The 21,163-nt window shown below is 35.2% G+C and overlaps 3 protein-coding genes and 1 pseudogene across 3 annotated transcripts in view; 2 read left to right on the top strand and 2 right to left on the bottom strand.

Annotated features, from left to right (window-relative positions):
• The window catches only part of LOC120132064 (Holliday junction resolvase MOC1, chloroplastic-like), a 28,877-nt gene extending 18,506 nt beyond the window's left edge, over positions 1-10,371 (bottom strand). Inside the window, exons 1-6 of the mRNA XM_039148909.1 lie at positions 10,346-10,371; positions 9,920-10,112; positions 9,674-9,779; positions 9,522-9,574; positions 8,902-9,033; positions 7,794-7,866 (exon numbers count right to left, since the gene is read on the bottom strand). Of these exons, the coding sequence (XP_039004840.1) occupies positions 7,794-7,866; positions 8,902-9,033; positions 9,522-9,574; positions 9,674-9,779; positions 9,920-10,112; positions 10,346-10,371 (583 nt within the window). The remainder of the gene's footprint in view (positions 1-7,793; positions 7,867-8,901; positions 9,034-9,521; positions 9,575-9,673; positions 9,780-9,919; positions 10,113-10,345) is intronic.
• A 363-nt stretch (positions 10,372-10,734) lies between these two features.
• LOC120132063 lies at positions 10,735-13,020 on the bottom strand (annotated as a pseudogene).
• Positions 13,021-13,321: 301 nt separating this feature from the next.
• Positions 13,322-13,919, top strand: LOC120132044 (major strawberry allergen Fra a 1-2-like). Its single transcript, XM_039148893.1, has 2 exons — positions 13,322-13,516; positions 13,617-13,919. The coding sequence occupies exons 1-2, from the start codon at positions 13,336-13,338 to the stop codon at positions 13,850-13,852; spliced, it is 417 nt and encodes a 138-aa protein (XP_039004824.1). The 5' UTR covers positions 13,322-13,335; the 3' UTR covers positions 13,853-13,919.
• Positions 13,920-14,708: 789 nt separating this feature from the next.
• On the top strand, positions 14,709-17,093 carry LOC120132045 (calcium-dependent protein kinase 17-like). Its single transcript, XM_039148894.1, has 8 exons — positions 14,709-15,492; positions 15,595-15,738; positions 15,812-15,964; positions 16,045-16,160; positions 16,260-16,427; positions 16,519-16,646; positions 16,728-16,824; positions 16,901-17,093. Exons 1-8 carry the CDS (start codon positions 14,802-14,804, stop codon positions 17,003-17,005), a joined length of 1,602 nt encoding a protein of 533 aa, XP_039004825.1. The 5' UTR covers positions 14,709-14,801; the 3' UTR covers positions 17,006-17,093.
• The last annotated feature ends 4,070 nt before the right edge of the window (positions 17,094-21,163 follow it).

Here is a 21,163-nt window from a genome sequence, read left to right as displayed (position 1 = left end):
TAATACTCTACTAGTTGATACATCATTAATAGATTTAAAAGAAACTCGTTTTTGTTTTCCTTTAGCACAAGCATCACAGATTTTATCATTATCAAATTTAAGCTTAGGCAACCCTCTTACTAAGTCTCCTTGAATTAACCATTGCAAAACACTCATACTAGCATGACCCAGTCTCCTATGCCATAACCAACTATCATGCTCATCCTTAGCAACTAGGCATAAATTAGTCATATCAATAGAATCTAAATGCACCATGTAAATGTTTCCTATTCTATGACCAACAAGCATAATCCGATTAGATGCAATGTCAATGACTTTACAACCATTAATTTCAAATAAGACATTGAATCCTTTATCGCATAATTGACTAATACTCAATAGATTATGCTTTAATCCATTCACATATAAAACATTCTTAATTTGTATGGAAGAGGTATTACTTATTGTACCAATACCTTCAATGTAACCTTTTGAATTGTCTCCAAAAGTCACTTCTCCTCCATTTTTGGCGTTAAGCTCAATGAACCGGCTTTTGTCTCCGGTCATGTGTCTTGAGCATCCACTATCAAGGTACCATGAATTTGAATTTGTTTCCCGTGCCTTGTAGCAATGCTCCTTTCCCTACAAACATAGATTAATTTTTGATTTTTGGTACCCAAATTCTTTTGGGTCCATATTCATTAGTTTCCAAAATCCTAGTTCCCTTAGGTATCCATTTTTTTAGGATATCTTTATCTTTAGTAGTAATGAGTCCTTTAGGAACCCATATACTTCTAAATATTTTACCATTTAAGGTTCGTTGAGGATTTCTATGATTGTAGTTTCTAAAATCTTTTCTAACAAAGTTGGATTTTGAATTTTCTCCTTTTTCAAAACGTTTTGTTCCAACTTTATCAAAAGAGATTTTAAGATCATCAATTTTCTTTTGATGATCATCATTGACCTTTGAAAGTAAATTTTGCAAATCTAAATTTTTCTTTTCAAACTCTTCTAGTTTGATTTGCAAATCTTTAATTTTACTTTCAAGATCATTGTTGGTTTTGGATATGAGTTTATTTTCATTTTTCAACTTTGAAACATCATTTTTATATTTTAAAAATAATTTCTCATAATCCGAAGCCAACCCATTATATTCCTCTAATAGCTCATCATAAGATAAATCATCAAAATCAGATGAGTTAGAGGTTACCTTAGAATCTTCCCCGAATGCCATCAAGCACAAGTTTGCTACTTCTTGTTCCTCTTCATCGGAACCTTCTTCATCGCTCCATGTAGCCACATGAGCCTTGTGCTTATTCTTTGATTGACCCTTTTTCTTCAATTGTGGGCAATCATACCAGCTTTTTGCATTCATAGCAAATGATTGGGTCCTTCTCTTTTGGTTCATTTTTGAGGCCTTCGTTTCGTTTGAATTTTCTTCTTTGGTAAGGTCTCATCATTTTTCTGAACCGTTTGGCAAACAATGCCATTTCCTCGTCATCATCATCATCATTAGAATCACTCTCATCTTTTGTGGATTTGAGAGCAACTCCAATGTTTTTCTTCTTCTCCTTTGGTGTCTCTTCAACTTTATCAAGGTCCACCTCATCTTCAAGCATCATCTCATGAGTGAGGAGTGAACCGATAAGTTCTTCAAGAGTTAAGGACGATAGGTCCTTAGACTCGATGATTGCCATCTTCTTTGATTGCCATGATTTTGGGAGGGAGTAGACTAACTTCCTCACAAGCTTTTCATTTGAGATGATCTCTCCATATGATTTGAGACCATTGACAATCGTTGAAAATCTATCCGTCATAGCTTTGATGTCTTCATTTGGTTTCATCCTGAAATTTTCATAGCTATGCGTTAGAATACTAATTTTTTATTTCTTTACCTCATCGGTACCTTCATGTGTGACTTGAAGCTTGTCCCATATTTCTTTGGCGGTTGTACACGATGAAACTCTTCCGTATTCATCTGGTCCAAGAGCACAAAAGATAATATGGATGGCTTTGGAGTTGAGCTGGAACATTTTTGTATCTCCTTCACTCCACAACCTTGGATGAGTGATAGGCTTAATGTATCCTTCTTCTACGGCATTCCATGCTCCCATGTCACTTGCTTGAATGAAGTACATCATTCTATTCTTCCAATAGGCGTAGTTAGCTCCATTGAAGAAAGGAGGCTTGTTGACGGGCATAGAATCGAGACCGGAGTCGAAGTTTGAAGCGGAGGCCATTGATGACTTTAATAATCGATAACTCTTCCCGAATCGACTCAAGAGGCGATAAAACCTTCAAATGAGTTAGGCTCTGATACCAATTGTTGAGTTAATCGAATGACGAAATTGGCCAAGAGGGGGTGAATTGGCAATAAAAATTTTGTGGAAGCTTTTGCAGAAAATTGAAAGTAATTGCACAGCGATTTACAGTAGTTCGACTTTCTCAAACAAAGTCTACGTCCACTACCTTAGCTATCCACACTAAGGATTTTCCAACAAATTCACTAATTTGTTCTTTCTTTTGAGGCCAAAGAGATAACCTTACAATTCCCTCAAGAGTATACCCCAACTCTTGAGAACACTCTTTTCTCAAAGAGAAGATTACAAATTTGCAAACTTACAAGAAAACCTCACAAGGTAAGATGTTTGCACAATTCTAGAACAAAGAAAAGAACACTCAAAGATGAATACAATTGAGCACAAAAAGTGTTCTTGAAAGCAAAATGAATATTGAATGAAAATGGGCTTGAAATGCCCAAACTTGAGGTTTGATGCTTTCTCTTTGATTCTCTCTTGATTCTAGTTGCTTGATGTTTCTTGTTATTGATCAATGGCTTCTAAGCTTGCTTAAATACACCTTGGATCACTTCTGAACGTTGGGGATAATTAGAGAAGATATTATAGCCGTTTTAGTGTGAAAACATTTAATAAAACAGCTTGGAGCGTGGGGGGAATCGGTTCCCTCTCATAGGGAATCGGTTCCCTAAGTGTAAAATTCAATATTTCGACGTTGAACAGGGGGGAATCGGTACCCCCTTGGGGGGAATCGGTTCCCTCCGAGCATTCTGGAAATCTCGGAGCCAAACCATTCAGGGGGGAATCGGTTCCTCCTATGGGGGGGGAATCGGTTCCCTCTGAGCAATCTGGAATTTTTGGCTTTGAATTGGTTCGAAATACTTTGTAAAATTATTTTGAAATTGTTTTATGATTAAAACTTAATTTTACACTTAAGTAAGGCTCAAAAATGATTTTTGAAATATTTGGAGTAATGTTTTGATATTCGAATAGTTATATCGAATATACTTAGAAAATCATTAGGAAAATCTTAAAATCCATTTAACTTAATTTGTTATATCGAAATATTAAAATGTTTCAACAAAGTTAACTCCACTTTGATTCTGTCATGGAATTCTCCACGAATTATTCCACGTTGTCATGATTAAATGCATGTAGAATAGTTTGAAATAAAATATAATTATGCAAATATGCAAATGCAAAAATGAAAATATAAATATAAACGTAAAAATGAAAAAAATGCAAAATGTAAATGCAAATGTAAATATGTGAATGTAACAATAAAAATGAAAATTGTGCAATACAAAAGCAAACATAAAAGTATAAATGAAAATGTAAAGATGTAAAATGCAAATGCATGTATGAAAAGGTGTCACTCAAGAGTGATCATCTTAGAACAGATTTCATTGAACACAAAAGTTTCCTTGCATCAAACAAAATTTTACATATAGGGGACAACTTTCAATCCTAAAAACTTTACGTATAAGAGATAACTTTCCTATTTTCTTCTTGAAAGCCAAGTTAGTTTATCAGCTTATGGGCCATATTGCTTGTCTGGATTGCAGCTTTTTCCACGTTATTCTCTTTCATATTTTGTATCAGTTCTTGGAGTTGCTCATTTTCCCTTGTAAGAGAACCTTTCTATCCAAGAAGTTCTTGGATTAGATCTTCATATATGTTGCAGTTCTTTTTTAGTTTGGTGACCCCTGTTATCCACTCTTCTGGGGTACTTCCTAGGCCAACATTTTGAAAGGTTTGATTGATCTTCTGGAAATCTTCATGCATAGTTTTCATTTTTGTGCTCAATTTCTTGTTTTGATTCTTCAAATAACATTCTTGAGCTTCATAAAAATCTCCTTTATTCTGAATGCCCTGACTGATGCTCTTACCATAGACTGCTTTTGGTATCAATCTGACAGGATCTTTGTGGAGTACTTTTGGTATTAATATAACAGGATATCTATGTGCATTGCTCGCTTCTATCCTCGGAGTTTCCTCAGGATGCTTTTCCTTGACCGCATCATATTTTGTTTGATCATAAATCTTTTTGTCCATTTATGATTTCTTTCCAATTTGATGAACAGTCTTTCAAGTTAACACCTTTTGGTTATGCAATGCAAACAAAAGAAATCAATATAAACAAATTAAAGAAAAATAAAATGTATGAAAAATAAAAATGAGAAAGGAAAAATAAATTGGTTAGTACCAATTAATGGAAAGAAAAAATCCTATCTATCAAAGTATAAATCCTAACCTCATGCTTTCTAGTTCCCTGCTTTGTTTGGAAAAATTACCTAACCGCATGATTACTAGTTCGCATGCATTTATTTAGAAAAAAGGAAAAGAAAATAAATCAAATTAAAAGCTAGAGCTTATTTCTCCTTTGTGTACACCTACAGACAGAGGTTCAATACAGTCTTAGATCAGGAGAATTTCTAAGGTTTATTATATGCAGGGTTTTGGTTCTAAGAGTAAAGGTACCCAAATTGTTCTTGTTAGTGCCCCCTTGGGTTGTCAACCCTCAATCCTAATCAATCACATACTAAAGTGAATTAAGTTCAATTCGAGGGGATACACTTCTCTATGCCTGACACGGAGAATAAATTCTCACGAAGACATAGAGCATATGAACCCCGAAAGATACTTGCTAGGTCTGACACGGAGAATAAATTCTCACGAAGACGTCGCTTTCACTCCCACTTAAGAGGGACAAGCTTGATTATAAAGCTTATGTTATGTGATGCAAGTGATGTGTGTGAGGATAAATGTTCAAATCTCTAACAAATAAATAATAAAATTTAATATTTGAAAATAAAGCATTTATAACATATAAATATTATGAAAATAATAAGTATATATATAAAAATTTTGAAAAGAAAAAATTAAAAATTAAATATATGAATTTTTAATTTTCTAATTGATAGACAATTAATAATTGGTTTTAAAGTTTGACCAATCCCCAGCGGAGTCGCCAAGCTGTCGTAACCGGTTTTCGCCCGGGCACAAAATTTTTACTCGGCGAGAAAAGTGATCTGAATAAATGGTTTTTTAAAATGTTTTGGGAGTCGCCATCGGCCTTTTGGGTCAGGAAGGTAGAATACCTAAAAATTATCTTTTAAAAGAGTTTTTAAGAAAACATCAGTTAAAAGATAAATTGATCTGCTTTTTAACCAAAGATTCGTTCTTTTTATTAATAAAAAGGGATTCGTGGTCGATTACGTTTGGGGAAGGATTAGCACCCCACAACTATTATTGAAAATTTAAAAATATATTTAATTTATAATCCTATTATTTCAAATTTATTAATATAAGAAAATCTAGGTGTTTTAATATAATCCTGTTATATATATAAATAAGATATTTATTTATTTAGAAATATCAGAAAATAACTTCTAGGTGCTTTAAGACAACTCTTTTCTTAATATAAAAAAATATTAAAACATTTATTTAAAAAATATATATAATTTATAAAAGTAAGATATTTATTTATTTAAGAATATCAGAAAAGGACTTCTAGGTGCTTTAAGACAGCCCATTTCTTAATATTAAAAAATATATAAATATTAAAATATGATTATTTTTCTAAGAAAATAATTTAAATAAAACAATATGTATTTTTTTTATTTTTATAAGTAAGATATTTATTTATTTAAAATACCAGAACAGAATATCTAGTTGTTTTAAGACTGCCTTTTTCTTTGATATTAAAAATAAATAAATATTATTATTTAAACAAATATATATATATATATATATTTATTTATAAGACTAAGATAAAAATAATAATAATTAAAGTAATAATTAAAATATATTAAAAGTAATAATAAAATAATATTACAAATAAATAATGAATAAAATTATAATTATAATATAAACACACTTTAACGTTAATAAAATACCATATATCAATCTTTGTAAATGTGTAGAATAAATACTAAAAGAAATTTATATTTTAATAAATAGTAATATAATAAAGTCAAATAGTATTAATGTCTATTATAATTAAAATGGATGAAATAGAAAGTAAATTTAAGATACCAATTATAAATAAATGCAAAGAAAATTAAAGGAAAAAATAAAGTCAAATATACAAACATCAATAATAATATCATAAAATATAAATATTTATACTGTAATTTAGCCATGAAAACTTAATACAGGATTAAAATAAAATTACTAAAACTATAAGGGATTGAATAAATTATTTTACCCTAAACATTTATTAATACTAAATAGTGACTAAAATATAAATGAAACAAAATTAAAATGCATGAACACATACTGTAGTGACTAAAATGAAATTTTGCAAAACATAAAGGATTGCGGGAAGGATTTCTCAATGTTGGAAATTACACATACACCCCTCCCCTAAAACAACGTCGTTTGGGGAAGAATATTTAAACCCTTTAACCAACCCAAAATCCCTTCATCTGTCTCATTTCCTCATTTCTTCTCTCTCACTAAACTAGAGAACCAGAGTTCTCTGCCCTCTCTCTAGCTTCCCTCGTCGGAGGGAATTCTGGCAGCCAACAGCCACCGTACGCAGGCTCCGATCACCGTCACCGTAAACGGTGGCTGGAATTTAGAAAATTAACCCAAATCGAAGATCCTTTTCCCCTAAAACCGAATCCTACCTTATTTCTCCCTAAAAACCACTAGATCGACTTAAATCTAAAAAATAACCGTCGATTTAACCTTCGATTTAACAGAGATTTTTGGTAACGTTTGGGCTCCGACGACGTTTGGTAAATTCCTCTCTTTTCTATTGGTTGGTTATTGGTTGCTATTGTTGTTGTTTGCTTGTTGTTGTCGTCTCTTCCTCTGTTCTTGCCCTCTGTCTCTCTGTCTTTGCTCGTTGTGTCCTCCTCCCTTTCATTTTGCAGGTTCAGTGGCTTTATAGCCACCACCGAGTCTCGCCTTGAACCGATCACAAGGGATGACCCTCGGTGAGTCACCGAACTATGGTGGTGACTCACCATAGGGTAACAACGTGGATGGCATTTTTGAGTCTTCTGGAGGCTTCAACTAGGCGTGGCAGTAGCAGCGGCGTCAACGTGGGTTGACTGACCGTCGGCAGTAGCTGGTTGGACCATATGGCTTGGGAGTCGTCGACAGAGGCAGCGGCTGGCCTTCTGGAAGCATCAGAGGCGGCTGGGTGATGAGACCCTAGTAGAAACCTTAAATGGGTTTAGGGTTTCTATTGGGCTAACTGTAAACGGGCCTTGTAAATGGGCCTTGTAAATGGGCTTAGGGTCGTGGGCCTCTGATGTATTTTGTAATATATATTAATAATAATAATATAATAATAATAATAATAATAATAAAACGAAATGAAATGAAAAAATTAGTGTTTACAATGTCTATTTGGAAATAAAAGGGGAAAGAAAATTAAGAATATGGACCGTAACTGTTTCAATCATAAAGCAGCTACCATGATCCTTTACAATTAAGTATTAAGAAATAACAATAACGAATAGAGATTTAGAATGTTATATCTTTGGAAACCAGAACACCTACCATGATCCTTTTTCCTTTTCAACATATCACTCATTGAGAGAAATACAGTTGATGCAACTCTCCGACTATCATCCTGTCAAAAACCAGAATGGATAATAAATACTTATAAAAATCATAACTGAGGCTGTGAGGCATCACAATGTCTTAAAGGATCGCTTTAAAACTTAAGGCAATTCCTGCATGCAATGGTTGAGACTGATACTTACGGAAAGAAAAACTTCAAAAGCTTTGCTTATTTACTTAGACCCCGAGCTACAGCTTCTGGTGCCATTAGCGCCTGTGACAGTCTCACAGTCAAGATGCAATTAATCTCCATCTTACCAATTAAAGGCGAGGACACCATAATTCTTGAAACTTCTTGAAAAAACTGGAGTCGTTACAAATATAAAAATTTATGTAAAATAATGTGATTCTTCTATTCCCTTTCCTCATTAATCCAAAGGTTATCACTTAAGAGTATGGCTGTCATGTGATGGGCCTCAAATTGACACCTTACCTGGTTTGTGGACTCTTACTTCTAAAAAAATTCGTAATTGAATTGCAATAATAGAGTTTCTTCCATCTTTCACTAAGTTAAGTTAGTGAAAAGTTTCAGATTAAATTCATTTAGAATATCAATCCAATTGACTTTGCTATGTAAATTACTTGTTACTAAATCTAAATGTATGTATGGCTATGGGTATAGAGTGATGCTATAACCTACAAGTATGATATGCTATCATCAGTAAGTAATCTACATTTTCAGTTGCAAATTCTGAAACCGAGAAACTGCTCCACATACCATTTCACTCATCCCACTGAAGAAAAAGAGAAAGAGAACAAGAAGGGACTAAAAGGCTAAAAATGCAATCCGCTTGGCATTTCAATTCAAAGGCAATATATTGCAAGTTAAGAAGAATGGCCCAGCTGATTACTTTTGCATTCATCTACCAATATTGATGCATATACAGACATAACAACTCTTTCTTTTCCTTTCCATAGCTCTCTTAGCCACAAGTTTCTTCAATTTTATGCATGCATAAATTAACTATATTCACCTCATTATATCGAGTAGTATTTGGTCAACAGGCATGAATCAGTGATTAGATAATAGTACTACTATACTAACCTTTGTAGAGCCAGCTCCAGTGAGTTCAAACTCTTTCTTCCACAACAACGATGATACTGGAACTACAGAAAACCCTGAGGCAACTAGTATCATGATCCATAATCCATACCTAAATCCTCCACTCCACCAACCCTAAAGTGATAAATAAGAAAACAATAATATCAGCAAGAACTATTAAAACCTTGGATCATCTAACATTTCTTTTCAAACAGATGAGTGCATAAGAACACAGAAGGAAATACGCTAAAGAAAGTCCATAAAGGGACCCCAAATAGTTATTAGAAGTAGAGATTTCCGCTTGAAGGTCTCAGATTCAGACTTCGGGAATGGAAGGCTGGATTTTTCGGGGTGGGAAAGAGCAGCCTGTCCCTTTTGCAGTTCATGATTAGTATAAGTACCGAATGAAAAATAACTCAGAAAAACATTTAAGGCAACATAATTTGCTATAGATGGGAAAGAGATGGCAACAATATAAAAACATGGAATAGCAGATTAGAGTAGCAAGAAAGAGAGACAAACAATGGAAGTAATGATGATGACACGAAAAGGATGCAAGGAATATAATAAACAATGATTGAAATGGTTCAACAAAATTCAGTTGTGTGGTAACAAATGCTAACCTGTTTCTCGTCTTTAGGAAAGGGGATAGATTGCTCTATATTTGCAGCAGTGCCTAAGGCAAGGTCAAGTGGTCAACCAATGCACAAATAAGATAAACTGGAGCTGAAAGCAATATCTCAACACAAAGAGAAAGACACAGAGAGAGGAATACCAATAGGAGCCTCTAAACTTTTAACCAAGCGGACGATTGACCTGGCATCTAAACGTTTTCGAACTCTGTTCCCAACTTGAACAGGCAAGTACGGCGAATCAAATACCTAATATCAGACAGCTAAACATAAGAAAACCCATGTCCAACTTAAACCCCATTACAGGATTCTAATGACCCAATTATAATATCTGGTACTTCAAGATTTTTGTTTTAGCAATAACTTAAATAAGAGAAGAAAAGATGTACCTGAGCGGAGCAACCAGAGGAATCAGTTTTCAAGAGGGCCAAGGCACCAGAGAGGTCAGGATCAATACCAATGACCCAAGTAGAATCCGCATTGGTCCGGCTCGGGTCTTCGGCGGGAGGGCAAGACAAAGAGTCCAACCAACCCGCCTCGAGAGGAGCAGCAGAGAGCTTGAGGTTGTTCCTTGTCGTTGAGCTTGGAAGTTAGTGAGTTCATGCAGTGGGTCTGAGGAAGAAGCTGAATTTCCATGGAATATATATATATATATATATTTCTTTCAATTCAATGCCATTCTGATTCTGCTTTTGCTTCAGCTTCAGCTTCAACCCAGGAAAAATTTTGAGCACGCCAGGGGCTATTCTATATGCTTATCCAACGTCGTAAAAATTCGGTCCATGGTTTGGGGTTTTCTTCCTGGGGAAATATACCTTTTGGCCCCTGGTTTGGTTTTCATATACAATTTGAACCCTGATCTTGGGTTTTCATATATATCTCGACCTCAGGCCTTGGTTTTAAACTACAATTTGACCACCCAATTGTTTTTCTTTTACAATTTTGGCCATGGACTTTTATTATCCCACTGACTTGAATTTTGTATGCAAAAACCCTAAAATAGGTTTACTATCAATTATTAATTTTGGTTTTTGTTCAATAAAATTTACGATTTCAGAGCTCTATAAGCTCATTCATGCAACTTTGATGTTGAGTGGATCTTCGATTTCCATGAATTTCATTTATACAGCAACAACTTCATCAATTTAGCCCTGGTATTTCTTGTATAGAAGAAACGATGGTGACTTTTTTTTAGTATGCATAGCTAAGCAAAAGGCATGATTTCTGATGGCCAAAGGCGTTGCCATGTCTCCTCGTTGCTGATTTTTCTGATTCCTCCATAAAATCCATCTGCCTCGTTTCCTTCCTCTGTTCTTTCCGATGGACTGTCGTGCACCTCCACCTTGAGCCAGAGGTGTACTGATTGAACTCGAACACCACTGTGTCTGCTATCATCACTAAGATGTTAGAAACCAGACAATGACTCAAACATCAATAACTACGATGCACTCTTGAAAAATGGATGAAAGTGTGTTTCGCTAAGTCCGAAACCGAACACCTGACGGGTGCACTGATTATCCACCGAGGAATTCTTGTCTGCTTGAAGTATATTTATCTTCTTATTGCTCTCAGCTTTTTCCAAGTTGAATATGATCACCAAAACAGACCCCTTTCCCTTTATCTTTATTTTGATGGAGAAAGGATGGGAAATTAGTGCTATTGTAAGTTGCAAAAGGACAGAAAATGAATGAAAAATACACGAAGTGTAGAACGATCAATGCAGCCCCACATAGCGGAAAGATTCAAAATAAGCAAAACACACATGGTCCATAGGAGACTGGGTTCTTTCAGTGTGGTAGGCCATAAATACTCTGCCGATATAGAGGTTATCAACACGCTGGTTGAAATTACGAGCTAACGAAAGCGATCCGCCTTTCGGGACCAACGCAACAGCACAAGTCGTGAACCATGTACTGCAGAGAAAATGAGATTCATGAACACGAACTGCCCTAACTCGGTGTCCTCCATCAAAGCTAACTTTATATTAATCTCATCCACAATTTTCTTAATGCCTTCTTTCAAGAGTATTAAGCAAATCCCAAAACATCTCCTATAGAATATGATAATAGAGTATCATTTGAAAGAATAAAAGATGAGAAAACCTTACCACTATTATGGCATTGGCAACAGTTTTCGTTCCCGTCACATGATTCTAAGTGACCAACTACACCATACCACCAACCTGCAACTTATACGGCAACCGTATCAGCTATAAAATCATTATAAAATGATTAATATGTATTGTTTAAAAGAATTTGGTGGCATACTAACTGCATTGGAAGTATGTATGGTAAGAATCCTTATTATAATGAAGAACTAACCATAAGGGAATTATTTGTTTCTTCTCCATTGAATCTAAATGTTTTCACCAGGGCGTAGCTCATTCAAACAATCAGGAATATGAAGATCGTGTGATGAAGTGACGAAAGGCGATGCTCGGAGCCTTTCCCACGGCACATTGTTTTCTGTGGTCACCTTCCTCATCCCATGAGGAGGGTACCTAAATATCAATCTCAGATTAGTTTCCAAGTATCAGGCCTAATTTGATCCTCTGTAAAAAATAATTATGTTGATCTCCAATGATTACCTGGCTTGGAAAGTGTCGGTACGGGGATCATAACTCCATTCGGACAACATGAACCCAACATGGCCATTCTACATAAAGGCATGGCATTTAGAATCGAAACAAAATTGAAAAAAAAACAGCATGGAATAGGCTGGTTAAATTGGTATGGCATATTTGGAGCATCATAAATAATACCTCACTGTTATAGACCTGAGCAGGGAACCAGAATCTGCCGTTTTCAAGAGCAAGAAACCAGGACATAATCAAATCATCTGGCAATGAACACTGCTTACTACTGTCATTAACCTTTGATTGAATCCACCAAGATGGCCTAACAATTGATAAAATCCCCATCAAACCTTTTGGTTTCCCCTGTTTCAAGTTACTTGAATCCTTTCTTGTTCTTAAAGCAATATGCCATTGCCACTCTCTATAAGCAGCAGGACCAATAATTCTACCCCACTTCTTTATCATGTGCTTTTCCCAGAAATGGCCATCAACACACCTACTTCTTAAAGAGCTGCAAACACCAGCCATGCTACAAAGAGCAGCGGGTGGCAGCCTCTCAAGAATGCATTCCAAGACCAAATCTGGTAGCTCCAAAACTGACATGGCACTTTCTTCAACCTCCTCAAAGTTACCAACTTTTGAAGTGAAAGACAGCTTTTTGAGAGACATTTTGGCAAGGATTGTGGTAAAATAACCAAAACCAAGACAAAGAATGTTTTTGATCAAGCTGGAACTGGGAAAAAAGAAAAGATCTTTCCGGCACCAAGGAGACAGTCTCAGTTGCCCATGGTGGGAGTGGTTTCAAAGCTAAGGACTTCAAAATGAAGGGAAAACAAGTGATGAAGACGTGAAGTAGCATTCCAAAATATGGGGGGGGGGGGAACTGAATTCTTTTATGGGTCCAAATTCAATGATGTATGGAATAACTCAATTGGATCATTGATTTTGCATTTCAGCAATTGCCATTTGTAGCAAATTATCAATTGGATGCATAATTAAACAGATAATTTTGTTCTTTGCATTTGTTATAACATAATTTCTAGATGCCTTGGTTCATTCATAATGTAATGTCCTTGGAAAATCCACCTTAAAAAAGACAAACAGAGAAAACAATTTCAAGGCTAAGCATCATTGAACTTCAACCTATATAAACAACCCCTGCACCTCTACATATTTCACAAAACTGAGCCGAACAGAGCCTTAACCATCTCCATTTTTCTGATACACGCAATGGGTGTCACCAGTTACAGTGATGAGTACAGTTCCACAATCCCTCCAGCCAGGCTATTCAAAGCCTTGATTGTGGACTCACACAATCTCATCCCAAAACTCATGCCATTGGATATTAAAAACATCAAAATTACCGGCGACGGAGGAGCCGGCAGCATCAGGCAGATCAACTTTGCTGAAGGTGAAATAAACTACTAAACTTTCTACCCCGTATTCATCCGACACTTTCGAGCTCGATTAATCAATGTCTATACATACACTGATCAAGTATAATTATGCAGGTAGCAAAGTCAAGTACATCAAGAACCGAGTGGATGAGCTTGATGAGAAGAATTTTTCATTCAAGTATAGCTTGATTGAAGGTGATGGACTAATGGAGAAGCTTGAAAAAATCACATATGAGGTTAAGTTTGAGAGCACAGCAGATGGTGGGAGCAAAAACAAGATGACAAGCACTTACTACACCAAGGGTGAGTTGGAGATAAGTGAAGGGGAAGTTAAGGCTGGCAAAGAATAGGCCTTGGCTATGCATAAAGTTGTCGAAGGCTATCTTCTTCAGAATCCAGATGCTTATGCTTAATTAAAGGCACTAGCTCTAAGCATGTGTCTGGGTATAATTGTGTTAAATAAGGATTGGAATCCATTGATTGTAACGTATTTTCTTCCTTGAATGTATCTGTAAAACAGGCAAAAATGATTTGGTTGCTGATACAAGTCAGTGTTGTGTTTCATTTAATAATTGTTTGACTATAAGTTAATATTTTTAAATATTAAATGAATATATACATTAATAGAATTATTTAAAATCAAACCGAGTATTACGTTTTATGTATTATTGTAGTATAGTACGAGGAATTTTAAGATAATATTAATTCAGAATCAGTGACAAATTCAGAAAAATATCATTGCCGTGCCAATATTAATCTAATAAAAATATAACTCACATATATAATCTTTAAATTTAAAAATTTAATAACAACTAAAATTAGCAAAACTAAATGTTCTAAAAAGACTTTAAAATTTATATAAAAAATTACGTAATACTAAATGTAATATTTTCATCGATTAAGATGAACTTTCATTTTCATAATTTCATTGACCTTTACTTTAATATTTTTTTTTAATATGAAAGTTGATAATAATGCATACGACGTTGGAGGTGTTCATATATGGAAGTCCCCAACAAAGAGGGGAAAACGGTTTAAAAGGCAACAGAATGTCTAAAAAAACATGTTTTGGAAGGCAGCTGTTTGAGGACAATTATTAGACAGGGCTGAATCCTCAAACCCCGCCCCATCGGTCCCTCCAATTTCTACACCAAAATCCAAGTTGGTCAATCCTGTTCTTCTTCTTCCTCCGTTGAGAAATTTAACCTCAAGAACTCCCCATTCTCCCACTGCTTAAGTCTCTTTCCCCATCCCCCCCCAGGCCCCAACTTCTTCTCCTCTCTATCTCTCTCTTCCACGATGGGGAATTTATGCGGTAGCGGCGACTCCGCCGAGCAGACCGCCGATCACGGAGAGTCCGCGCCTGATAATGGCACCAACGATCCTAACAGTTCTGCCGATGAGAATGGTTCCGCCAATGCTCCAACTAAAACTTCATCCACCAATGATTCCACCAAGCCTTCCTCGAAACAGAACCCCATCGGCACGGTCCTGGGCCGGCCTATGGAGGATATTAAACAGACCTACAACATTGGCAAAGAATTGGGTAGGGGACAGTTTGGGGTAACGCATCTGTGTACACATAAGGTAAGTAGCGAACAATTCGCCTGCAAGACGATCGCCAAGAGGAAGCTTGCTAGCAAGGAGGATATTGAGGATGTTAGAAGGGAGGTTCAGATCATGCATCATTTGACGGGACAATCTAACATCGTGGAGCTCAAGGGAGCTTACGAGGATAAGCATTCGGTTCATCTGGTTATGGAACTGTGCGCCGGAGGAGAGCTGTTCGATAGGATCATCGCTAAAGGCCATTACACCGAGCGTGCCGCCGCTTCGTTGCTTCGGACCGTCGTTCAGATTGTGCACACTTGCCATTCTATGGGGGTCATCCATAGGGATCTCAAGCCTGAGAATTTCCTGCTCTTGAACAAGGAAGAGGATTCCCCTCTCAAGGCCACGGATTTTGGTCTATCAGTGTTTTACAAGTCGGGTTGAGTTATTTTTACCCACCCTAATCTGCTTTCTTTTGTTTTGATTCCTCGGTGATTCCCTCAGTTACATTATATTTTGATATCCCGGCTTGTTGGAACAGGTGAAGAATTCAAAGAAATTGTTGGTAGTGCATATTATATTGCACCTGAAGTCTTGAAGAGGAAATATGGACCAGAAGCAGATATATGGAGCATTGGAGTTATGTTGTATATTTTTCTATCTGGTGTTCCTCCCTTCTGGGCTGGTAAGATACTATTCATTCTCATCTCCTGGTATTGATCACCAGAAATTTGAAGCATAATTCTGTCGATATATAGAATCCGAAAACGGGATATTCAATTCGATACTACGCGGCCACATCGATTTCACGAACGATCCATGGCCTGCAATTTCACCTCAAGCGAAGGAGCTTGTGAAGAAGATGCTCAACATGGATCCCAAACAGAGGTTAACAGCAGTGCAGGTTCTAAGTAAGTACGGCTCAATTCTGTTGTGCTTTTAAATTCAGTACATGTAATTGTAAGGTTAATATGGCCATGGCCATTAACAGGTCATCCATGGATCAAAGAGGACGGCGAAGCACCTGATACACCTCTGGACAATGCTGTGATTTCTAGGCTCAAACAGTTTAAAGCAATGAACAACTTCAAGAAAGTTGCTTTACGGGTACTATTAATGGAATCCCGATCTAATCACCTCAATGATTAGACTTTCCGAGAATCCTTCTTTTCAAATTTTCCTGGGAAAAAAAACAATCTGGTGCAGGTCATTGCGGGATGCTTATCGGAGGAAGAAATCATGGGGTTGAAGGAGATGTTCAAGGGCATGGATACCGACAACAGCGGGACCATAACACTAGAAGAATTGAAACAGGGCCTTTCTAAACAAGGAACAAAACTCACTGAATATGAAGTTCAACAACTAATGGAGGCCGTAAGTCATTTCCAAAACACCAATTTCATCTTTCCTTTGAAGTAATACATGAGATTAACTCATGGTTTTTCTTTGAAAAACATGTATATAGGCCGATGCAGACGGGAACGGAACCATAGATTACGAGGAGTTTATCACGGCAACGGTGCACATGAATCGAATGGACCGGGAAGATCATTTGTACCATGCCTTCCAACACTTTGATAAAGACAATAGCGGGTAATGAACATAAAATCCAGTTTCCAAATCTTATAAATTCGTTTGTTCGACATAAAATCTTACGTTCTTCCATGGTTTTAGTTACATCACGACCGAAGAACTAGAGCAAGCTCTACGTGAACATGGAATGCATGACGCAAACCTAAAGGAAATCCTTTCTGAAGTTGACGCTGACAATGTAAATAATATATATATTCTATTTTTAAAGGAAACCCAAAACATAGAATTTACAAGATTTTGACATATTTTTACAGGATGGAAGGATCAACTATGATGAGTTTGTGACCATGATAAGAAAAGGAAATCCTGAAGTGCAGAAGAGACGTGAGTTGCAGGTTGATATTGAGACTGAAGAATGAAGATAAAATATAACACAAATTCTTGTGATCTCTCGATCACTATCAAGAGAAAAATTGGGAGAGGATGTGACAATATTTAGGACACGGTTTGAGGTTTTTTCATTCTTTATTTTAATTTTTTGAGTTTGATGGGGATTTGAGAATTTATAAAAATTGATTGATTTTTTTGTTATAAAAATAGTACGCTAATACGAAAAAAAATTAATTTTAAGTGTTACGTTTATTGTAACCGCATAAATCAACCGAATTAAATTCGAATTTGATAATAAACTTTTATTATTAATCGTGTTTATTATTTCTTTTGTAATCATTATTAATAATTTAAAGACTTTGTTTATACTACGATTTGGATATCTTACAATCGTATTGGACCTCTATCTTTTCGGTTTTGATTTTATAAGACGAAAAAATATTAGAAAAATATGATATTATCGGAGGAAATTATAGGCTTAGATGTGTGTAATTTATTTGTGAAAAAATGTCATGAATCGTTAAATTAAATACTTTTACCGTGATTCATTTTATTATTAATTAAGTTATTATTTGAAAAACTAAATAAATCATTATTCTTTGTGGATCAACAACATAACATTTTAAATAAGAGATAAGGATGGAGGAAGGGATTAACGTGGGAATGTGTTTTCCAATGATACACAAAATGTGGTAATATCTGAACAGATAATTAACTTAGGGGTTGTTTCTTTATTTCAGAATGATTAAGCGCTGAATGATTCAAATATTGAATGATTCAGAGGCTCTATATGAATTAGCTCTGAATGTGACATGTTGTTTGATAATGGCTCTGAATCATTCAGAATGTACTTCTGTGCCGAATCATTCAACACTGTTTTGCTGAATCAATCAGCATTGAATCATTCAGAGATGAGAAACAGACACGCTGAATGCTGAACGGTTCAGCATTCAACGCTGAATGGTTCTATTCAGAGCCAAACAAACAGCCCCTTAATCGTGTTTTAATTAATTACACACATTTCTCATGAAACTTAGTTGATCAAAGAGGACAAACAACCATAAACTCATATAAGATTTTAGGGTTTCTTTGATTTGGGGTTATTAGAGGGAACCCTAAAATTCAAATAAATAATCGCGTATGATTGTTAGTTTAAGGGTTCGAATCATGACGATTGTGAATTGAGAAAACTGTGTTGAAAGGGTCTCCCTTGCCTCTGCAATATCCAATCTGGATTAGTCGATCAATAGATCGGAGACCGGTGGTTATATCAAAAAAAAGTTTGACTTCAAATTAAAAAAAAAGGTTAAAGTGTTAAATTTTGGACGAAATAATTTTGTCGTCCTTTTGTTATTAAAATAAGTAAAGACACTAGGGATGGCATGTAACATCCCAAATCTGGGTTAGTGACTAAAATGAGAATTTTTGAAATTTAGGGATCAATTTAGGAAAATTGAAAAGTTTAAGGATTTAATAAGGATATTTCATTATTGGATTAAATAGTAAATATGAAAGGATTATAAGGGTATTATGGTAATTTAGTTTGAAAGATATTTTATCTCCCTTATTTAAGCAGATAATACGTGGGAATAGAGATATCTGGAAGCTTTCTTTCTTCTTCTTGTTTTCTTCTTCTCGTGGGTTCAAGCTCAAGTCTATAAGGTAAGTTTGCTTCAGTTGGTTAATTTCTTGAATTTATAAGTTGGGATGGAGTATTTGGGTATTATATAAGCTTAAGGTAAGCTTATATAAGCTTAAAACATTAAGCAGAGAAAATTTGATTAAGGGTTGAGAAATGAATTCTTGATTTAAAGAGGTTTTTGAAGTTCTAAGGATGGATTTGACTTGTCAAAGGATTAATTAAGAAGTTAGAGGTGATATAATTGAATTTAAAACACATGGAAATTTTGATGAAATTCTTTGATTCAAGAATTATGGTGAATTATAAGATATGGTGAAGTGTTATAGTATTATAAGAAGGTTTAAATATGTATGGATAAGTTTTAAGGTATAAGGAGGGATTAATAAGTAGAATTTGGGGTTAAAACAATACATTTTTGGGCTCAAAATGTAATTTATGGGTTGTGTGCATCGATGCACTCTCAAATAAATAAACATCGAGTACAGTTGGTGCATCGATGCATCCCCTTAAAATGGAAACATGGAATGTAAATTGTGTATCAATGCATGGTAGTGCATTGATGCACAAGTTAAAGAATGCATCGATGCACTGTAGAGTGCACCGATGCACTTCAATGGGAAATGGAATAAATATTTCTTCCAGTCTAAGAAATTATAGATTATAGTATATCAATGGGATATTGATAGTATATATATATGATTGTGTAGACATCGATCGAAAGCAAAGTTCGGATAGGTCGACAGAGTAAGATACGCAAAGAAAACAAGAGCTTAAGAGTGTTCATTGAGACCAGGTGAGTATATGATAGTAAGTGTACATTATGTTAAGGAATTAAGACTTGCGATGAGTCAAATTCCGATATTACATGATATAAGTACTAAAGCATAAACATGTAGTGATATGGTGTTAGATGTATGGTATATGAGTAAATGTATATGTTTAATTGTTGAATGCATTTTTATGTGTGAACGATGTAAATGCCTGTATTTATAATAATAGGTCATGTGATTATGAGATATATGATAAAATATATGTGAAAATAATATGACTCATATGTGCTTCTATTAGAATGCTATATGATATGTTATGTATGTGAAATGAATGTCATGAATACATGTTAGTATATTAAGATAGATTGGATGTTATAATTGAATGAAGGGATTGTATGAGAACGTGTATATGTGAATATGTGTTGTATGATAGTGATCTATGAGATATTGATAATAAGACATAAGATTACATGCATATGTAATATAAGTTAAAAGATAAGAAATAATATGTTATATGCATATGAGAAAAATGTATATGTGAACTATGTGAAATGGGATAAAGAACTATGTGATGTGACCATATGTGAAAAGGATGAATAATGTGAATTTCATGGAAAATGCTACGTGAAAGTAAACTACGTGATAATGTGATATGAATATGTGAATGTGTAATGAGGTAAAAGATAATGCTCATGTCATGTGTTATGAGAGCTATAGGTATAGTTGGCATGCCAAGAGTCGAGGGTCTACGCGGTCCTTCGGGACATAGTGGTCCTTCGGGACATAGTGGTCCTTCGGGACATATGTGTTATATGTGGTCCTTCGGGACATCTACGTGGTCCTTCGGGACAAATTCTACGCGCCCCTAATGGGATTTATACGAGTTGTGGTGACAGCATTATGCACAACCTCTATGTACTCACATACCTTAAGTTCTTAATAGTATGCATGGGCTTTGAAAAGAAAACATAATTTGATATAATGATATATGTGTTTCTCTGGAAATGGTATATGTGATATGTGACATGTATAAGTGATAAGTTAGGATCATATGATAATAATGGTAACAAGTGCATATGTGTAATGGTTATATGAAATGCTATGTGGTTATGTATGATATGATCATAGTAATTATTCATTTATTGTGGTGTTTTGTAGTTATATTATATGATTGGTTCTATAAGTACGTAATTATGATATGTATTATATGACAACTGCATGTATTTGTTAGGTTACATTGTGCCTTTACATGTCTCACTAAGTCTATGACTTAGCGTGTAAGTGTTTTACACGTATGTGTGAAAAGTCAGAAGATCAAGCTTCAGATTCGTAAAGCAGCATACCTCTACGCAAAGTTCAGATCAGAAATATTTTGTAAAGTATGTCTTGTCATATAAATTAGTATGTTGGCATGTAACTAAGTCATGATATATATGTACGCTCTGATGGAGTCTGTTAAGGTTTTAAATATGTTTTTGTAAAAGAATTACTTTATAGAATAAAAGTTTTAAATTTTCTATGGTTTTTATAAAAGTATATACTTTGACTGGTCAATGTGACACCTCGGACTCGTATCCGAGTTGGGTACAGGTTGGGGGTGTTACATGGCAAATGGGCGGGTCGGGTGCGGATACCCCCTCCCCCATCCCCATATCCACATAATATTTTTCAATCTACCACCCGCCCACCACTCATGATGGGTAAAAATTTTTAAATCCACACCCGTCCACGCGGGTATATTCTCAAATTCATCCCCACACCCACTACCCAACTAG

Source organism: Hibiscus syriacus, unplaced genomic scaffold (assembly GCF_006381635.1).
Source record: "Hibiscus syriacus cultivar Baekdansim isolate YM2019G1 unplaced genomic scaffold, ASM638163v2 tig00110557_pilon, whole genome shotgun sequence".
In the NCBI taxonomy this organism is placed as follows: domain Eukaryota; kingdom Viridiplantae; phylum Streptophyta; class Magnoliopsida; order Malvales; family Malvaceae; genus Hibiscus; species Hibiscus syriacus.
This window is presented reverse-complemented; position numbering and strand designations above follow the sequence as displayed.

Bases quoted from the DNA above. Each gene is read 5' to 3' on its own strand.
- LOC120132044 (XM_039148893.1), top strand. From the start codon at position 13,336: ATGGGTGTCACCAGTTACAGTGATGAGTACAGTTCCACAATCCCTCCA. The intron at 13,517-13,616 runs GTGAAATAAACT...ATAATTATGCAG, and splicing joins GCAGATCAACTTTGCTGAAG to GTAGCAAAGTCAAGTACATC.
- LOC120132045 (XM_039148894.1), top strand. From the start codon at position 14,802: ATGGGGAATTTATGCGGTAGCGGCGACTCCGCCGAGCAGACCGCCGAT. The intron at 16,161-16,259 runs GTACTATTAATG...AATCTGGTGCAG, and splicing joins TCAAGAAAGTTGCTTTACGG to GTCATTGCGGGATGCTTATC. The intron at 16,428-16,518 runs GTAAGTCATTTC...ACATGTATATAG, and splicing joins TTCAACAACTAATGGAGGCC to GCCGATGCAGACGGGAACGG.